This window comes from Leucoraja erinacea, chromosome 26, assembly GCF_028641065.1.
Source record: "Leucoraja erinacea ecotype New England chromosome 26, Leri_hhj_1, whole genome shotgun sequence".
NCBI classification, from domain to species: Eukaryota; Metazoa; Chordata; class Chondrichthyes; order Rajiformes; family Rajidae; genus Leucoraja; species Leucoraja erinaceus.
The window spans coordinates 9,278,911-9,297,346 of NC_073402.1; the positions used below are offsets into that span (position 1 = coordinate 9,278,911).

Below are 18,436 nucleotides of genomic sequence, written 5' to 3' on the forward strand. Positions count from 1 at the left end.
CAGATGGATCTAGGAGTACAGGTGCGAGTCGCAGGTAGATAAGGTGGTCATAAAGGCTTTTAACACTTTGGCCTTCATCAGTCAAAGTATTGAGTATAGAGGTTGGGAAGTCATGTTGCAGTTGTATAATACGTTGGTGAGACCGCATTTAGAATATTGTGTTCCGTTCTGGTCCTATGTTATAGGAAAGAAATTGTCAAGCTTGAAAGGGTTCAGAAAAGATTTAAGAGGATGTTGCCAAGACTCTCGATAGAGTGTGAGCTATCGGGAGAGGTTGAGCAGGCTGGGTCTCCATGGAGCGCAGGAGGATGAGGGGAGATCTTATAGACGTATACAAAATCATGAGAGGAATAGATCGGATAGATGCACAGAGTCTTTTGCCCAGATTCGGGGAATCGAGGGCCAGATGACATAGGTTCAAGGTGAAGGGGAAAAGATTTAACAGGAATCCGAGGGGTAACTTTTTCACATAAAAGGTGGTGGGTGTATGAAACAAGCTGCCAGAGGAGGTAGTTGAGGCTGGGACTTCCCATTGTTTAAGAAACAGTTAGATAGGTACATGGATAGGACGGGTTTGGTGGGACATGGACCAAGCGCAGGCAAGTGGGGCTAGTGTAGCTGGCACATTGTTGGCCGGTGTGGGCAAGGTGGGCCAAAGGGCCTGGTTCCACAATGTATCACTCTATGATTCGAGCCTTATGATCCCTGCAACACAACTATTAACATAATTCCTGCTGACCTTGGACCCCTCTCTGCTCTCTCCACCAACATTCCTAAACAATTTGCACCTCGTCAATCCTCTAGTTGTACAATTGCAACTCCAATCCTCTTGTCTCACACCCAGTGTGTGTTCATCTCTGTCCTTTGTTCAACCATCTGCCAAACCAACCCTTGCCTGTGTCCGCCTATGATCTGCCACACTTTGTCCTGCCTCTACAGTCTCTAGTTTTCTTTCCTCCCACCCCTGCAATCAGTCTGAAGAAGGGTCCCGCAACAAAATGTCAGCTACCCATGGTCTCCAGGGATGCTGCCTGATATGCTTAGTTACTCTAGCCTTTTTGTCCTTTCCCGGTAAACCAGCATCTGCAGTTCCTTCCATCTACATTGCTGAAGGTTTGCTGGATATGCTCTTTAAAAATAAATTTGCGGATGAAAGTGTTGGCATATTTTCCAGTTTACACACAGACCTCTGGTGTGTCGTGAGAATGGATTCCAAAGCCGGGGGTTGCTGAGAATATTTTGTTTCACTCATAGCAAAGGTAGAAAATGATAGCCCAAGGCAGAAAGTCCGTTTTAGTGCTTTTATTGCTGGCAGTAACCTTATTGCCAGACTATTCAAGGTAACTATTAATGTCCTCTATTTCTGAAATAAAGGTGACAACATGATTAAAGGCGTGATCACCATTCATAAACTTTGAACAGTGTCGTTCTCGGTATCGTTATTGGAGTGATTGTTTGACGTCTCCATGGCTCTGTGAAGCCAAGCCAAGGATCATATAGACACAGAGAGCTGAAAGCTAATTTTCCTATAGTAAGTAGAGTCAGAAAATCCTGCATGTCGGAAATGGACCCTTCAGCCCACCACATCCACACTGACCATGATCCTCATCCTGGTTTAGTTTAGAGATATAGCGCGGAAACAGGCCCTTCGGCCGACCGAATCCGTGTTAACCAGCGAACCGCGCGCACTGACGCTAATGCAAGCCTTTGGAGTGCTGGAGGAAACCGGAGCTCTCGGAGAAAACCCACTCGGCACAGAGAGAACGTGCATACTCCTAACAGACAGCACCCGTCGTGAGGATCGAACCGGGTCTCTGGCACTGTAAGGCAGCAACTCTACTGCTGCGCCACCATGCCGCCTTATTAATCCCATTTCCTTGCATTGGGTCCATGGCCTTCTATGCCTTGGCTATTCAATTGCCTAGCTGGAAGGCTTTTTGAAATCGCGATTGCAGCTGCCTTCACACCTCCCCTGACAAAGCGTTCCACGTATCAACTACTCGCTGCGTTGAAAAACTCGTCCCTCTTTTCCCCTCCCCTAAACTCCTCACCTTAAATATACAGCAGTCGACTGTTGACAAGAGAGGAACATTCTTGACAAATGTTCCCACCCTGAAAATCACCCAGGTTTCTCAATAGTGAATAGAGAGCTGGTGTGTGTGGCTGCTCTTTGGGATACATTTTATTATTCAACACACAGGCTAGAAACCTAAAATTAAAAATGTAAAATGCTGGAAACACTCGGCAGGTCAAGCAGCATCACTAAAAGAGACATAGTCACTGTTTAGTGTTGACAATTAATAAAGCGAAAAACTTTTGTCAATTCTGACTAGTGTCCAGGGTGAAGGAGGAACAGATAAGACCAAAGGAATATCTCTGAGGGGGTGAGGTCAGAGTTGCCCTGGTGACGTGCTGTTAATAAAGTAAACAGTTTAGTCGGTATGGAGTGAGAGAAGAGAGAAAGTGAGGTAAAAGCTGTGAATGCAGGACAGCCATTGCAGAGAACCAAAATAAAGAGGGGAATACTCTTTGGGCGACTACTCACGACCATACAGGCCGTCACCCCGCGACATGTCGCGGGGTGATGCCTGTATGGTCGTGAGTAGTCGCCCAAAGAGTCGTACCTTTATCTGGTCGCCGCTGGATTTTCAACACGTTGAAAATTGTCGGTGACCTGCTGCGACTATGACGGGTGCCGGCAGTCGCTGAAAAAAAATCGGGTAAGTGTGACAGGCCCTTAACAGACACTCCTTTTATAGTGGTTATGCTATCCCCATCACCACTGCTACTTAAAACAACCCTGTTTTCACTTTTCCAGTGGAGTCCTGGACTTGCGATCATGTACTTGTTGGTATTTTGAGGAACAAAACAGTTTGCCTAATCCCAGAGAAGCTTGCAAGATTATTGATTATTTGGGATGAAAAGCTTTTGATTATGAACAGAAGATTTAGTAATTGATAGGAACTGTGTAACGATTGTATTACATTTCTATTTGCCTGCACTGAATATGCATCGGTAAATCTTGCTGTTTGCTTCATTGAACATTATAATCTAAATTGGTTTCTCCCGGACTTGCTTGCGCTCGCAGGAAAGCAAGAGCAATTGAGAATTTCTTGGCAATTAATGATTTCCTAACTCGTGCTTAAGTTAATGGGCCTGACTTGAAGGTCAATATAACAGTTCATAAACTGTGAATTGCTGAGGTTGAGTTTCCCGATCACGGGACTATTGGTGTGTTATACTGATCCCTCCCCTTAGCTCGAAAGAAACAAAGAAAATACACATTCCTTCCGATGGCTGAAATGCTCAGCTCTAAGGTGGTTACGTCGATGAATGCCTGCCCTTGTAGTCAGTAGGTGTGCATTTCTAGGTGTTACCCCACAGGGGAATTAGAACTAGATAGATAACCTGTTTGTGCAGATGACCCGCTCGCTGTTGAGAGTGGAATTAGGTCACCTCTGAGTTATGCTGCAGAAACACGAGGTTCGATCGAGAGATCTAGTGAATAGCTAGAAGTGGAAACACAAATGTAAACTTGCTCTTTTGTACTTGTATCTGACTTTGGCACATGTTTCTCCCTTGTATTTTAGGTTAGTCAAGCAGAGGTTCAACAGGGTCAGCAGCAGCAACAACAGCAATACAACCAGTTTACCGATGGACAGGTACGCTGATATTGATCAGATTTAATCTGAAACTTTATTTCCAGGAGTTGTATCAGAAATATGTGTCCAGCACCATGTTTTCAGTATATCTAGAACTTGTATATCTAGAATTTTAATGTAGTGATACAGCATGGAAACAGGCCCACTGATCCACGCCGACCATCGTTTACCCAGTCACACCCAGTTCTATGTTATTTCCATTTTCACATCCACTCCTTACATATTAAGGGTAATTTCACAGAAGCCAATTAACCTACGAACCCGCACATATTTGGGATGTGGGATGAAACCGGAGCATCCGGAAGAAATCCACATGGGACAACGTACAAACACCAGGAAGACAGCATGCACGGTCAGGATCGAGCCCAGGTGCCTTGCACCATGAGGCAGCAGCTCTACCAGCTGCACCATTCTAGCAGGATTCTAGCAATGCTTATAATCTCACGTTTTAAGATTGAATTTTCCTGAAGTATCATAAACCTATTTCTTTTGCACATCAAGATTCATAGCTAGTCTTTGCAACTTTCTCTAAAAGTTAATATGAATTAGAAAAGATCTGCAATGTTCTAAAAATGACTGACTGCATTGCTTTTGTGCTTTAACAATCTGTTAATGCATGTCCTCTTGTGCAGTTGCCTAATACTCATTGTAAGAATGATTTGTGAGGTCATTGCCTGATATGTGACCGGATTAGAGCTGTTGTACTGGGACAGTAATTGTCATGAACAAAGGAACTTACTATTTGCAGTGCAAGTTATGAATCACGATTTGCGGTTGGTAGTGTGAGCTTATCAATTGACCAGGCCGTGAACTGCTTCCTGCTAGAGTTTGCCCCTACTCTTCCTTGTGAAAGAGTTGTGAAATAGGTTGTTGAGTTGATTTTGTGTTTTCAGGTGCATAGTTGGTAAGGCATTTGAATAAACGACTACGATGGGATTGCTGTGGCATTTGGAAACTGCATGAGCAAACTGTCCATAAATAGGGCATCACAATAGCACAGTGGTAGTGCTGCTGCCTCGCAGCACCAGAGACCCACGTTTAATCCTCACCTCAGGTGCTGTCTGTGGCGTTTGTACCGGTTTGTATGTTAATTGGCCTCTGTAAATTGCCCCTGTTGTAGGGAGTGGGATGACATACAACTAGTGTGAAGAGGTGATCGGTGGTCGCCGTGGGCTGAAGAGCCTGTTTCCATGCTGTATCTGAACTAAACTACAGTCCACTATGTTTCCCCTGTAGGCATCTGTCATGCTAGATAGAGGGGTCTGAGGCACTGATAAGCCAACTAAAGAAATGTCATAGTGCAGGATGTTTTGGGGTTCATCTAACGTATTACTCGTTTATTGATCCTGGATATTCTGCAGCAAACAACAAACGGTACATCACCTGAGACTGACAGATTTGGAAGAGTTTTGTTTTCCCATTGCTTCCTGATACAATAGACAATAGGTGCCGGAGTCGGCCATTCTGCCTTTCCAGCCAGCACCGCCATACACTGAGATCATGGCTGACCATCTACATTCAGTACCCCCTTCCTGCCTTCTCACCATATCCCCTGACTCTGCTATCTTTAAGAGTTCTATCTCTCTCTTAAATGCATCCAGAGAATTGGCCTCCACTGCCTTCTGAGGCAGAGAATTCCACAGACTACAAGTTAATGTCTGAAGAAGAGTTCTGACCACGAAACGTCACCCTGCCTTTTTCTCAAGAGATGCTTTTATGACCTGCTGATTTACTCCTGCGCTTTGTGTCTCTTCAATAAATCTTGATTTTAGTCAAATAGACGGGAAGACTGGCACCTCTACACTGTATTTTACACGCTTGGTAGAATCCAAAGTGCAATACACATAACAACTCTTAAAGTTGTAGTGTTTGTAATATAAGAAAAAGGACATCTGTCCATGTGATAACAGCCCACTGACGGCAATCTGGCTGTATCGAGATAATGTGTTTTTAAAGTTTTTAAAGAGATGAGAGCAAATATTAAAGATGACACCAGCAGCTCTTGACTCAAGACAGCAGTGCTTGTTACTTTTCATTCATTATTTGGGATGTAGGCATTACTGGCAGAGTCTGCCCTTAAATGCCCTTGAGAGTCGCGCTAAGATAGCGCTGCACTGAAATGTTGCCAGTTACAGAACAAAGCTGCCGTTTCTGAAATCTGGACCATTCCTTCCGGGCCTCATAATCTCGTAAACTCGAGGAAATAGTGTGCATAGTGCATAGTGGTATTGCCAGCAGTAAAAAAATAACTTAGATTTAGGGAGAAGCGGCCATCGACTAGAGATATCTTGGAGGAGTGGATTGAATGTTGCTTTGGTGAAGTGAAATGATAATTGTTGGCATCTTTGCAATTTAAGGTTTCACAGCGAAGGCAACCCCTGTGGTTCTCGAGAAATATATTAGGACAGCATGAAAGAGTAACATGTTATATTAATTCCCAGAAACTGGGCAGCACAGTGACGCAGCTGGTAGAACCGTTGGCTTGTACCAAGAGAGACCCCGGTTCCATCGTGACCTAGGGTGGTGTCTGTGTGAAGTTAACACATTCTCCCTATGACTGGGTTTCCTCCAGGTGCTCTGGTTTCCTCCCACATCCCAAAGACGTGCTGGTTTGTAGGTTAATAGCCTTCTGAAAATTGCCCCTTGTGTGTAGGTGGGTCGTAGAACCTGCGGGAATTAATAACAATATGGAGAGAACATAATTGGATTATATTAGTATGAGAATAGTGTAAATGGGTGGTCGATGGTCAGCGTGGACTTGGTGGGCAAAAAGGGCCTGTCTTCATGCTGATCCATGTATGTATGAATCTATCGAACAGTGGAGTGCCAGCTGAGAATGTTCAAGAGCTGCCAGTTGCAAGTCTCAAATTCTCCAATGTCTGACTCCTGTGAAAGTACTTCCCATTGAATCTTAATTACATCTGAATCCCAAATCCTGGCTATTTTCCGGCTTAAATATGCATTGTTGCCATCACTATTTGAATTGCTGTGCTTATTAGTATTAAAACACTAACTTTCAAACTGCTGTTCAAGGTAATATTCAGCAGCTGCTTACCATGGGTGGGGGAATAGATGTAAATAATTGACAAAGAACGATTTGACCTCCATGGATTGCATTCCTGCAGTTGACCAGCAACAGCAATTCACCAACTTAACCGTGCAGCAGTTCAAATCCCTTGCATGTGCAACAGTTCCAGGTTTACAATATGATTTTAATTTTCCTTTGCTGTATTTAAATCTTTGATTGCAAAAGGTTTATAAATCCAAAAACCAGTCTATAACTCTCTCTCTCTCTCATACCCAATCTTACCACACGTCCTCTCTGGGGTATGGCTCATTAAAAACTTCCGGGGCTGTTAAAGACAGGCAATAAACACCAATATTTGGGAGAGATGCCCGCATGGTCATAAGGAAACAACATTGGAGTAGTCATTCACTGGGAGGCGATGTTTTCCGGATGCAATGATAACCTGACCTCCTGGGTAAATGTGGAGGATTGCATGTCACCATTTTAAAGAAGGGTTGTGGAATTTCTCTGCAATATTATTTCCAAAACCTGTTCACCTTTCGCACTGTATTGGGTTGCTATCTTAGTACTGTTTCTGTGCGTAAATGGATTCCTCAATCCCTACATAGTGTACAGTGACTGTGCTAGAAATCCTTAATGCACTCGCATAAAGCATTCAGGATTTTTCTCTCTCTGCTTTTCCCTCTCTACCAGAGAGCCATTACTCCATCTTCGTGTTTAGTGCCCAACTTTAGCTTGCCTAATATCCATGTGCCAAAGCCCAGTTTGGGTTTTACTTGAACCATTCAGCTCCTGTCCTTATCACGGCCTTGGTCCCAGTAGAGTCACATTCATATAGCACAGAAATAAGCCCCAACGTGCCCATGCCGACCAAGATACATCATCTATGCTAATCTCACCTGCCCGCATTTGGCCCATATCCCTCTAAACCTCAGACACTCTCCGTCGTCTCCGCGCATTCAATTCTCTAGGCCCTCACCCCCTCATCTTCACCATGGACGTCCAGTCACTCTATACCTCCATCCCCCACCACGATGGTCTCAAAGCCCTCCGGTTCTTCCTCGACCAGAGAAGCAACCTATACCCAGCCACTGACACTCTCCTCCACCTAGCGGAGCTGGTCCTTACCCTCAATAACTTCACGTTCGACTCCTCCCATTTCCTCCAAATACAAGGCGTAGCTATGGGCACACGCATGGGCCCCAGCTATGCCTGCCTATTGGTAGGTTACGTCGAGCAATCCTTGTTCAATACATACCAGGGCCCCATCCCCGACCTCTACCTCCGCTACATCGACGACTTCTTTGGTGCCACCTCCTGCACCCGCACACAACTGACTGACTTCATCCACTTCACCACTAACTTCCATCCGGCACTCAAATACACCTGGACCATTTCCGACACTTCCCTACCATTCCTTGACCTCACTATCTCCATTGCAGGTGATAGACTTCTGACCGACATACACTATAAACCCACTGACTCCCATGGCTATCTGGACTACACTTCTTCCCACCCTGCTTCCTGTAAGGACTCCATCCCCATCTCCCAATTCCTCCGTCTACGCCGCATCTGCTCCACGGATGAGGCGTTCCACACCAGGACATCTGAAATGTCCTCATTATTCAGGGAACGGGGATTCCCCTCCTCCACCATAAATGAGGCTCGCACCAGGGTCTCTTCCATACCCCGCAACACTGCTCTCTCTCCCCATCCCCCCACTCGCAACAAGGGCCGAGTCCCCCTAGTCCTCACCTTTCACCCCACCAGCCGTCACATACAAAAAGTAATCCTCCGTCAGTTTCGCCACCTCCAACGTGACCCCACCACTCGCCACATCTTCCCATCTCCCCCCATATCTGCCTTCCGCAAAGACCGCTCCCTCCATAACTCCCTTGTCAATTCTTCCCTTCCCTCTCGTACCACCCCCTCCCCGGGCACTTTCCCTTGCAACTGCAAGAGATGCAACACTTGTCCCTTTACCTTCCCCCCTCGACTCCGTTCAAGGACCCAAGCGATCATTCCAGGTGCGACAGAGGTTTACCTGCATCTCTTCCAACCTCATCTATTGCGTCCGCTGCTCTAGATGTCAGCAGATCTATATCGGTGAGACCAAGCGGAGGTTGGGCGATTGTTTCGCCGAACACCTCCGCTCGGTCCGCAATAACCAAGCTGACCTCCCGGTGGCTCAGCACTTCAACTCCCCCTCCCACTCCGTCTCCGACCTCTCTGTCCTGGGTCTCCTCCATGGCCACAGCGAGCAGCACCGGAAATTGGAGGAACAGCACCTCGTATTCCGTTTGGGGAGTCTGCATCCTGGGGGCATGAACATCAAATTCTCCCAATTTTGTTAGTCCTTGCTGTCTCCTCCCCTTCCTCAGTCCCCCTGCTGTCTCCTCCCATCCCCCAGCCTTCGGGCTCCTCCTCCTTTTTCCTTTCTTGTCCCCGCCCACCCCCGCCCCCGATCAGTCTGAAGAAGGGTTTCGGCCCGAAACGTTGCCTATTTCCTTCGCTCCATAGATGCTGCTGCACCCGCTGAGTTTCTCCAGCTTTTTTGTGTAACCCTCTAAACCTTTCCTGTCCATGTACCTGTCCAAATGTATTTTTGAATATTGTTTTAGTACGTGCCTCAACTAACTCCGCTGGCAGCTCATTCCATATGACAATAAAGGTTGATTGATTGATTGATATACCCACTACCCTCTGTTTGACAAAATTGCCCTCGGGTTCGTATTAAATCTTTTCCCTTGCACCTTAAACCCATGTTCCCTGGTTCTTGATTTCCCCTACTCTGGCTAAAATACTTCTGTGCATTGGTTTTATCTATTCCCCTCATGATTTTATACTTATCTACAAGAACACTCCTCCATTTCCTTTGCTCCAAGGATTAAAGTAGTAAACACTGCCCAGTCCATCATCGGCTCTGACCTTCCTTCCATCGAGGGGATTTATCGCAGTTGCTGCCTCAAAAAGGCTGGCAGTATCATCAAAAGACCCACACCATCCTGGCCACACACTCATCTCCCTGCTAACTTCAGGTAGAAGGTACAGGAGCCTGAAGACTGCAACAACCAGGTTCAGGAATAGCTACTTCCCCACAGCAATCAGGCTATTAAACCTGGCTCGGACAAAACTGATTATTATGAACCCATTTTCTGTTATTTGCACTTTATCAGTTTATTTATTCATGTGTGTGTGTATATATGTATATATATATATATATGTGTGTGTGTGTGTTGGTATATGGACACACTTATCTGTTTTGTAGTAAATGCCTACTATGTTTTGAAAGCAAGAATTTCATTGTCCTATACAGGGACACATGACAATAAACTCACTTGAACTTGAACTTGATTAAAGTCCTAACCTGCCCAAACTCGGGCCCTCAATGCGGACGAGCTAAATTCCAGAAGCAAGGTGCAAGTGACTGCCCTTGACATCAAAGCAGTGTTTGACAGTGGGATCAAGGAGCCTTGGTAAAACTGAAGCCAGTGGTATCTCTAATGGTTGCAGTCGTACCCTTAACAGAGGAAGTTAGTTGTCTTTGTTGGAAATGACCCATACTGCCTTAAATCCATCCACGTTAAGCTGCTTTGTCAACAACCTTCATTCCACCATCAGGACAGAACTGAGAATGTTTGCTCACTGCACAAATGTTGACAAGCATTTGCAACTCCTCTGTAAATGAAATAGCCGATATCTGCATGCGCGAGACCTGGATAGCGTTCAAGCACAGAAGGATGAGTGGCAAGTAACATTCATGCCATGAAAATGCCAGGCAGTAATGCCCCTGTCCCACTTAGGAAACCTCTGGAGACTTTGGCTATCTTACTGTTGTAATGTTCTTCTTACAAACCATGTTCTCGGGGTATCTAAATCTAAATTTTATTAGTTATTTAAGTTATGACATCGGATGGAAGCTGCATACCAAATCTCGTTGTGCTTGTGTGCAATGATAATAAAAGATTATTATTATTATTATTATTATTATAAAGACAAAATGTGCGCTGTGATTTAAGTGGATATTTTGCAATTCTCTGAGTCGTATTCTATTAATCTTCTCAACCAAAGTAAAGGATGGAAAGAAAAGAGATGTATAATATGATTAGATTGGGGGAGAAAACATTAAAACCAATATAGGATGAGCAAAAAGATAATGAAGGAGAAAATCAATTGAGACTAATGCCCCTGTCCCACTTAGGAAACCTGAACGGAAACCTCTGGAGACTTTGTGCCCCACCCAAGGTTTCCGTGCGGTTCCCGGTGGTTTTTGTCGGTCTCCCTGCCTGCTTCCACTACCTGTAACCTCCGGCAACCACCTGCAACCTCCGGGGAACCGCACGGAAACCTTGGGTGGGGCGCAAAGTCTCCAGAGGTTTCCTTTCAGATTTCCTAACTGGGACAGGGGCATAATAAGTCTCCAATTAAGAGAGAATTTAATCACCTGCTCTTGATACTGATTAGCATTGCTCTGGCTGGGTCTCCGACCATCAACGTGGTGTGGGTCACCATTCACCAGGAACTTGACACCAGCCAGACACATACAGAGACTACATGAGTAGGTCAGAGGCTGGTATCCTGTAAAAAGAGACTCACTTCCTGATGGTCAAAGCCGTTCAGTAAGACTGTATAATCTCTCCTTGCCTGGAGAAGTACAACTTCATCACTTACTAAGAAACTCATTAGAAATTTGAAGCCACCTTGTTGATTGGCACCCCAGCAACCACTAAATATAGAATGGAAGGAACTACAAATTCTGAATTAAACCGAAGATAGACACAAAATGTTGGAGAAACTCAGGGGGACAGGCAGCATCTCTGGAGAGGTGGCGTTTTGGATCGAGACCCTGATGAACGAGTCTGAGGAAGGATCTCGACCCGAAACGTCAAGCATTCCTTCTCTCCAGAGATGCTGCCCAACCAATAATTATACATTCTCTCCACCACCAGCGCACAGTAGCTGCAGTCTGCTTTGTCCACAAACTGCACTGCAGTTACTTATATCATCCCTGCCTAAAGGCCCCCAAGATGGACTAGAGAACATTTGAACAATGCCACCCACCGGGTTCCCTTCCAAGTCTGGCACAGACCTGGTTTGGAAATCTATTCCTGTTCGTTCATTGTGCTTGGGTCCTTTTCATACCTCTAGTTTCCCTCAACCTGGCTCTGACAAAACTCTGATTATTAATAACCAATTATCTGTTATTTGCACTTTATCGTGTTATTTATTCTTGTGGGTATATATTTATATTATAGTATATGGACACATTGATCTGTTTTGTAGTAAATGCCTACTATGTTCTGTGTGCTGAAGCAAAGCAAGAATTTCATTGTCCTATCAGGGACACATGACAATAAACTCACTTGAACTCTCCCCTGATTCTCAGTCTGAAGAAGGGATTTAGCCCAAAACATCATCTATTCCTTTCCTCCAGAGATGCTGCCCGACCTGCTGTGTTACTCTAGCATTTTGTGCCTATCTCCGGTGTAAACCAGCATCAGCAGTTCCATCTTACACACTCCTTGCCATATGTTCTGTATACACTGCAGGTGGAGGAGGCCCTGAACCTGATGTGCACGTTTGCTTTGTACGAAGTTTCCGCTTCATCTGTGAGAGACTGCAATGTAAATGTGTGTCTTTTGTCTTGTTCATTGCAGCAGCTGTACCAGATTCAGCAGGTCACCATGCCAGCCGGACAGGATATCACCCAGCCTATGTTCATCCAATCCACCAACCAGACTGTAGATGGACAGACGGCCGAGGTCACAGAATAGTCTCAAGTGATGGAGAGCGGAGAGCAACTGCCACAGAAGCCATTGTATAAATAGTACAGCCACTAAATAATTGGGATAGAAATTGATTTTTTAAAGTTTTTTTCACCATTGCATTGTGTTAAGTAAAATTAATTGTACATATATAAAATGCAATAAACTCCTTCCAAGTAGACCTTTGTAAGTGCAAATACAAGAGTAGAGAGGAAGGGAGTTCTTGTCCGTGCTGATTATCCAGTACCATCACTGAGATTATTGCTGTTCTGTCGTTGACTTGTACAGTGTTGTGCCTCGGCTTTTTTATTATATAAAGAAATGCAACAATTGCTTATAAATGTGAGCAGGGTAGCCAGATTTATTTCTTGGCTCACTTACCAAGGGACAGTCTCATCCAGAGTTTTGTAGTAACACATTTATAAACTAATATTCTCTATCGGTGACAAATTAAAAAATGTCTACATGCACATTGATGAAAACTGGAGAATGGATCATTAGGATGTGTTTATAGTATCAGGTTCAATTTCCTGCAAGGTAATTTACTTATGACACTTGGGTTTGGCACATATACATTTAGTCAAATATTACATTTTATTTTCAGAATGCATCTTAATAACTTCAAGTCTTTCAGCTATTGGTGAAAATGAAATTAATTTTCCTCATTTATAACCTTACTTGAAATTAGTGTTAAAGTAACGACTGCTTGGATCTAAGTGACCAGTGAACTGCGTTATGCTGTAAAGCTGCGTGGGTTGGTCACGTGCTGGTTTATACCTGACATAAGAGGGTATCTATTTGTGTGAGGACCCTCATTACATGCTGAGGCTCCCAGTTTGGCAGCGTGCTGTTTAGTAATTTCCCTCCACATCACGTTGAAGGAGATTCCTGGTTCCTCCCATGGCATTTGGCCTGTATACTGCAAGGTAATATGGATGAGGGAGATCCTCTCATCTAACCAGCAATAAATATTAAACTTTACCCTGCATCCACCTCTTATCGTGCAATATAATAATTCCAGATTTCTGCCATTGTCACTCTTCATGAAAACCCTTGTGTTGACCTTTGCATAAATGACTCGGTGGCAGTACCACAGTTGCCTTCCATCCACTGGAAGTCATGTATTGTGGATCTTTTACAGTGTTGTTTGGAATTCTACTTTTTATTGTCGCATTTACTATCATGTGGTTCTCTTGATCTTCTCTGTTTTAAACTCGGCAGATCTAGTTTCTGGAGACACCAGGAACTAAAGATGCTGAAACCTTGAGCAAAACAGTGCTGGAGGAACTCCACTGGACAGGCAGCAACTGTGGAGAGAATGAACAGGCAATTTTTCAGAAGGATCCCGACCCGCAACTTCGCCTTTTCATTCCCTCCACAGATGCTGCCTGATCTGCTAGGTTCCTCCAGCACTTTGTGTTTTGCTTAAGATCTAGTTTTGCTCGGCTTTTCTCATGAGACCTGTGGCACCAACGTTGAGGCCCGTGGATGTTTTCTGTAGTGCTTCAATGTCTCCTTTTCTGCTTTGCAGACTAGAAACAGAAACTTCAATATGGTGCTGTAACTGGATTGTAATGCAACTTGGCGTAAGCTATGTTGCTGAGCATTGAATCAGCGTTTTAAATGTTCCTATGCAGTGTTATATCCACTCTCGTGATATGGCCAGCATTTTTTTTTACTCAGCCCTGGTTAGCTGTGGTAAATGATGGACAACCACTTAGAACTGCAGTCAGTGAGGGGTAGGTGCTCTTTTAGTCAAAAGTTAGAAACCAGAGAAGTCCATAAATAAATCCCTTGGAACTCTTCTGTCATTCAATGAGATCACAGTGTATCTATGGCTCTGTATAGCCCAGTCTTTTCCCTATATAAGTCTTTGGTTAACAAAATCCTATCAATCTCAAATTTAACCTCCAGGCAAGAATTGCCAATTGATGAAGAGAATTCCAGATTACTTTCACCTTCCTGTGTAGGTAAATATTTCCTGCCTGCCTCTTATGTTTCCCTTTACTCCCACAGAAATAAGAATGACCCAGCAATTATTGTTTTTTACCCTCCTTATCCCATCAGATCTTTGAAAATGTTATTCAAAGCACACATTAATCTTCTAAATTACAGGAATACAGCCCTTGTTCCGGGAGATTGGCTAAGTGTTTGCAGTTATTGACTCTAATAGAACACAACACCTCCCTCTTGATGTAGCATTGAGTCATTTGACAATGTTCAAAGAGTAAATGCTGCACTATTTTCCTCCCTGTGAACTGGGTCTTGTCAATATTGTTTCATCAGTTTCTCCATTACTTAGGAAGTTTGCCTCACTTGATTTTTTACTAGTTCCAAAATGAAATGCATCTTCCCAACGTTGCTACTTATGTAGGTTAACAAATTGAATTACTATATTACCAAACGTGTTCCCTCGCCAAGAACACGGTTGGCTACTCTATAGGGGACCCTTAGTCCTTTCAATAGCCTGTTTATTATATCAAAATTATTTCCTGTTAACTGTGCTGTAGTCCGTTCCTGTTATTGAAATGGAAGCAAGAGAAGATCGGTTAACCTCTGTTCTTCAGTAAGATCTCGACTGATACCTTTGATCTCAACTCTTTTCCTTCCCAATCCCTACAACCACTGGTTGCCTCTGGTAATGGTACTGAGAGACCAGTATGTTTAGTCATAGAGCTATACAGCACAGAAACAGTCCCTTCAGCCCACTTCATCCATGCCGACCAAGTTGGCATATTGGGTTGGTCCTAGTTGCATGAATTTGGCCAATAGCCCTATAAATCGTTACTCTTCATATGTGGATTTTAAATCGGTAGAGGTGAAAATACCTGTTTGAAGGATTGAACACGATCAGTAATCCATGCAAACAGTTACTGTGTGGATTGCAGGATCAAAGTCAGCCTCATGTCATTTAACGGCATCCTTCTCTATTCATTCTGCCCAGCAGGGGTCAGCGCTCATTCGTTTTCTAATGGTACTAATTCCTTTATAGAATTGTGTAGATGGAAGCTATTCAGTTCATCTGGCTGATGCTGGCTCTTTGGGAAAACTATCCAGTTAGGGTCTCGACCTGAAACGTCACCCATTCCTTCTATCTTTCCAGAGATGATGCCTGTCCTGCTGAGTTACTCCAGCATTTTGTGACAGTGGGATTGGCTGGATTGCTCTTGCATAGAACTGCTACTGAATGGCCTCCTGTACTCTAATATGACTACTTTTAAATTGGGGGCAGGCTGCTTGACTTCCTAAATCTGCTCTAGCACGTGATGAGATCATGGCTGGCCTGATTTGTTGTCCAGTTTCCTTATCTGTCAGTCATAGCTCTGTAACCTCTTTGCTTTTCCAGTCCTTTTTCTGTTTGCAAAAGTATTAAATCTGTTTCCACCATCTTTTGGGTAGTAACTCCCAGATTGTAGCACACAAAATTATTCTTCCCTTACACACAGGGTTTTAACTGTACATCTTTCATCTCTACTTACCTGCCCATGGGGACATTTCTTCCTACCAAATTCCTTTGTAATTTTGAGTGTGTCTACCATCACTCCTGCTAACTGTGGTATAAGGCCATGAAGATGGTATCTGTTGTGACATCTGAGCAATGGAGCAAGCTACATAAACGCTGCTCCTGTGGCAGCTGGGTTTATTTTCTATCCAGCATGTTGTGATGAAACGGTCTGACTTAGCATTGACTATCCATTCCCTCCCAGGTCAATGGCGCAGGACTGAGAAAAATGCTGAGATTGCCCATCCATTACACCTCGCACATTTGGGAAATGGTAACACTAATACTGGAACAAAGCTTGAAGAGCTTTTCCCCAAAGAAATCCTAACAGTGCTTGAGGTGGAACCAAATACACCCTTGCCCACGATGTGTGTTTTTATTGCAGAAAATTGTTAATCCCTGAAAATGTGTACTTGTTTGGAACATGTACTTTGGGTGGTCCCATGGGAACTCTGGTTAGTTTTTTTGTATTATTGTTACTTGAGTTTAAAAAAAAAAAAAAAATCTGTTGGGTCAATGAAGATGCAGGGATTCTGAATCGAGTTAGGCAGTGGTCATGATGATACTGCCGTATTAGGGTAGGACCATACAAGGACCATTTGTGATGCATCATAGAATAGGCAATGATCTTTGTATTTCCAAGGTAGTGTTTACCATGAGGAAACCCACTCTACCCCACTCCTGATTGCTTCTCCTTTCTCTCCCTCCTCTCTGGGAATTATTCATATTCAATGTACCCCATCTTTGTTAGCATACTTGCCTGCCTGCATTCATCCTGCTAGGATATCAAGATATACGCACAAGTCATTATCTCTGGTGAGCTCCCATATCCTTCCTTTAAAGAGTTTTGTGTTCATTGAAAGTTGGAAAGGTGTAGACATTGTTGCTGCTCCTCCCCTAAAATGGTTGAGTGTCTTTTCCATTTGGAAATATTGTACATCAGGCCCTCTGCTACAATGTCTAGCACTTCTCCAACATGTGTGTAATACACCGAATGCATTTGTTGTTTGAAATTGTCTTAAGAATTTTCTGATATCCAGAGTCTTTGATATTCTCCCACTTTTACTTTATAAATCTTTAGAAATAAAAACCTTTGTTATAAACACTCGTATCAAGCTTTATTTGAATGTTGATGAAGTGCAGGTCAAAGAAGCTTACAGCTCAGGACACTTTTACATCTAATCATCGAGGGACCAATGCTGGAGTAATTTAAAATTCGCTGCAGTTCTCTCTACTCTTCCACATTGCCAACTTGTATAATGATGAGCATTTGACGGCACTGGGCCTGTACTCGTTAGAGTGTAGAAGGATGAGGGGGGAAATCTCATTGAAACTTACTGAACAGTGAAAGGCCTGGATAGAGTGGATGTGGAGAGGATGTTTCCACTAGGAGACTAGGTCCAGAGGCCAAAGCCTCAGAATAAAAGTGCATGCCTTTAGGAAGGAGATGAGAAGGAATTTCTTTAGTCTGAGAATGGTAAATCGGTGGAATTCATTGCCACAGAAGGCTGTGGAGGCCACGTCAATGGATATTTTTAAGGCAGAGATTGATAGATTTTTGATTATTACGGCTGTCACGGGTTATGGGGAGAAGGCAGGAGAATGGGGTTCAGAGGGAAAGATAGATCAGCCATGATTGAATGGCAGAGTGGACTCGATGGACAGAATGGCCTAATTCTGATCCAAGAACATGAACTTTCATGTCTTACAAGATTTAATGACTTCTAAGTGAGGGACTTTACATTATGAATGCTACGTGACCCAGCATTATAGTAGGAATTAGACTTGCAAAGTATATATTTGATCGTAATGGTTTTGAGATGCCCTGAGGTTATAGTTGTATAAATGCAGGTTCATTAATTTCAATACATGTGTCCAGTGCAGGTAGTAAGGCACGTTATTGATCCCTGGGTGCTGTGACCTCATTGACCATAAAAAGTAGGTAAGTTTCATTTTTGGCATTGACCAATGTCACAGAAGGATTGAAATGCAAAAGCATGTAATATGTGCCATCCGTTAAACACCCAGAGTATCCCAGGTCATCTGTGTCACTAGCATGTTCCCATCCTACAGATTCTGTTAGCGTCAGCTGCTGATCACCTGGGAGAACTAACTGAAGAATGATCCCGATCCAAAATGTCGCCTATCCATTCCCTCTACAGACGTTGCCTGCCCCGCTGAGTTTCTCCAGCACTTTGTGTTTTGCTCAAGACTGCAGTTTCTTGTGACTCATTAACTCTGGGATTCAGTTACTTGTTCGTATAGAAAGGGTAGCTGCCACTCATCTTCATTTTGACCACCTTTTCCAAGTGTGTAATCTCAGCTGGTCTTGTGCCCAACACTCATGCCAACCTATGTCAATATAATTTACAGAAGTCCATGTTGTGTTCCTGGTGCTTCTCACTTTAACTGAAAAATATTGATATATTCCAAATGTGCCTTTCTTTAAACTTCTGAGGTAAGTATACTCTCCCTGACT

The 18,436-nt window shown here is 43.8% G+C and overlaps 1 protein-coding gene across 6 annotated transcripts in view; it reads left to right on the forward strand.

Moving 5' to 3' along the window:
- The window catches only part of nfyc (nuclear transcription factor Y, gamma), an 80,809-nt gene extending 63,749 nt beyond the window's left edge, over positions 1-17,060 (forward strand). For all 6 annotated transcript variants that reach the window (XM_055656117.1, XM_055656119.1, XM_055656121.1 and 3 more), the window contains 2 exons: positions 3,591-3,662; positions 12,348-17,060. In XM_055656117.1, the coding sequence (XP_055512092.1) occupies positions 3,591-3,662; positions 12,348-12,464 (189 nt within the window). In that variant the 3' untranslated portion in view covers positions 12,465-17,060. The remainder of the gene's footprint in view (positions 1-3,590; positions 3,663-12,347) is intronic.
- The last annotated feature ends 1,376 nt before the right edge of the window (positions 17,061-18,436 follow it).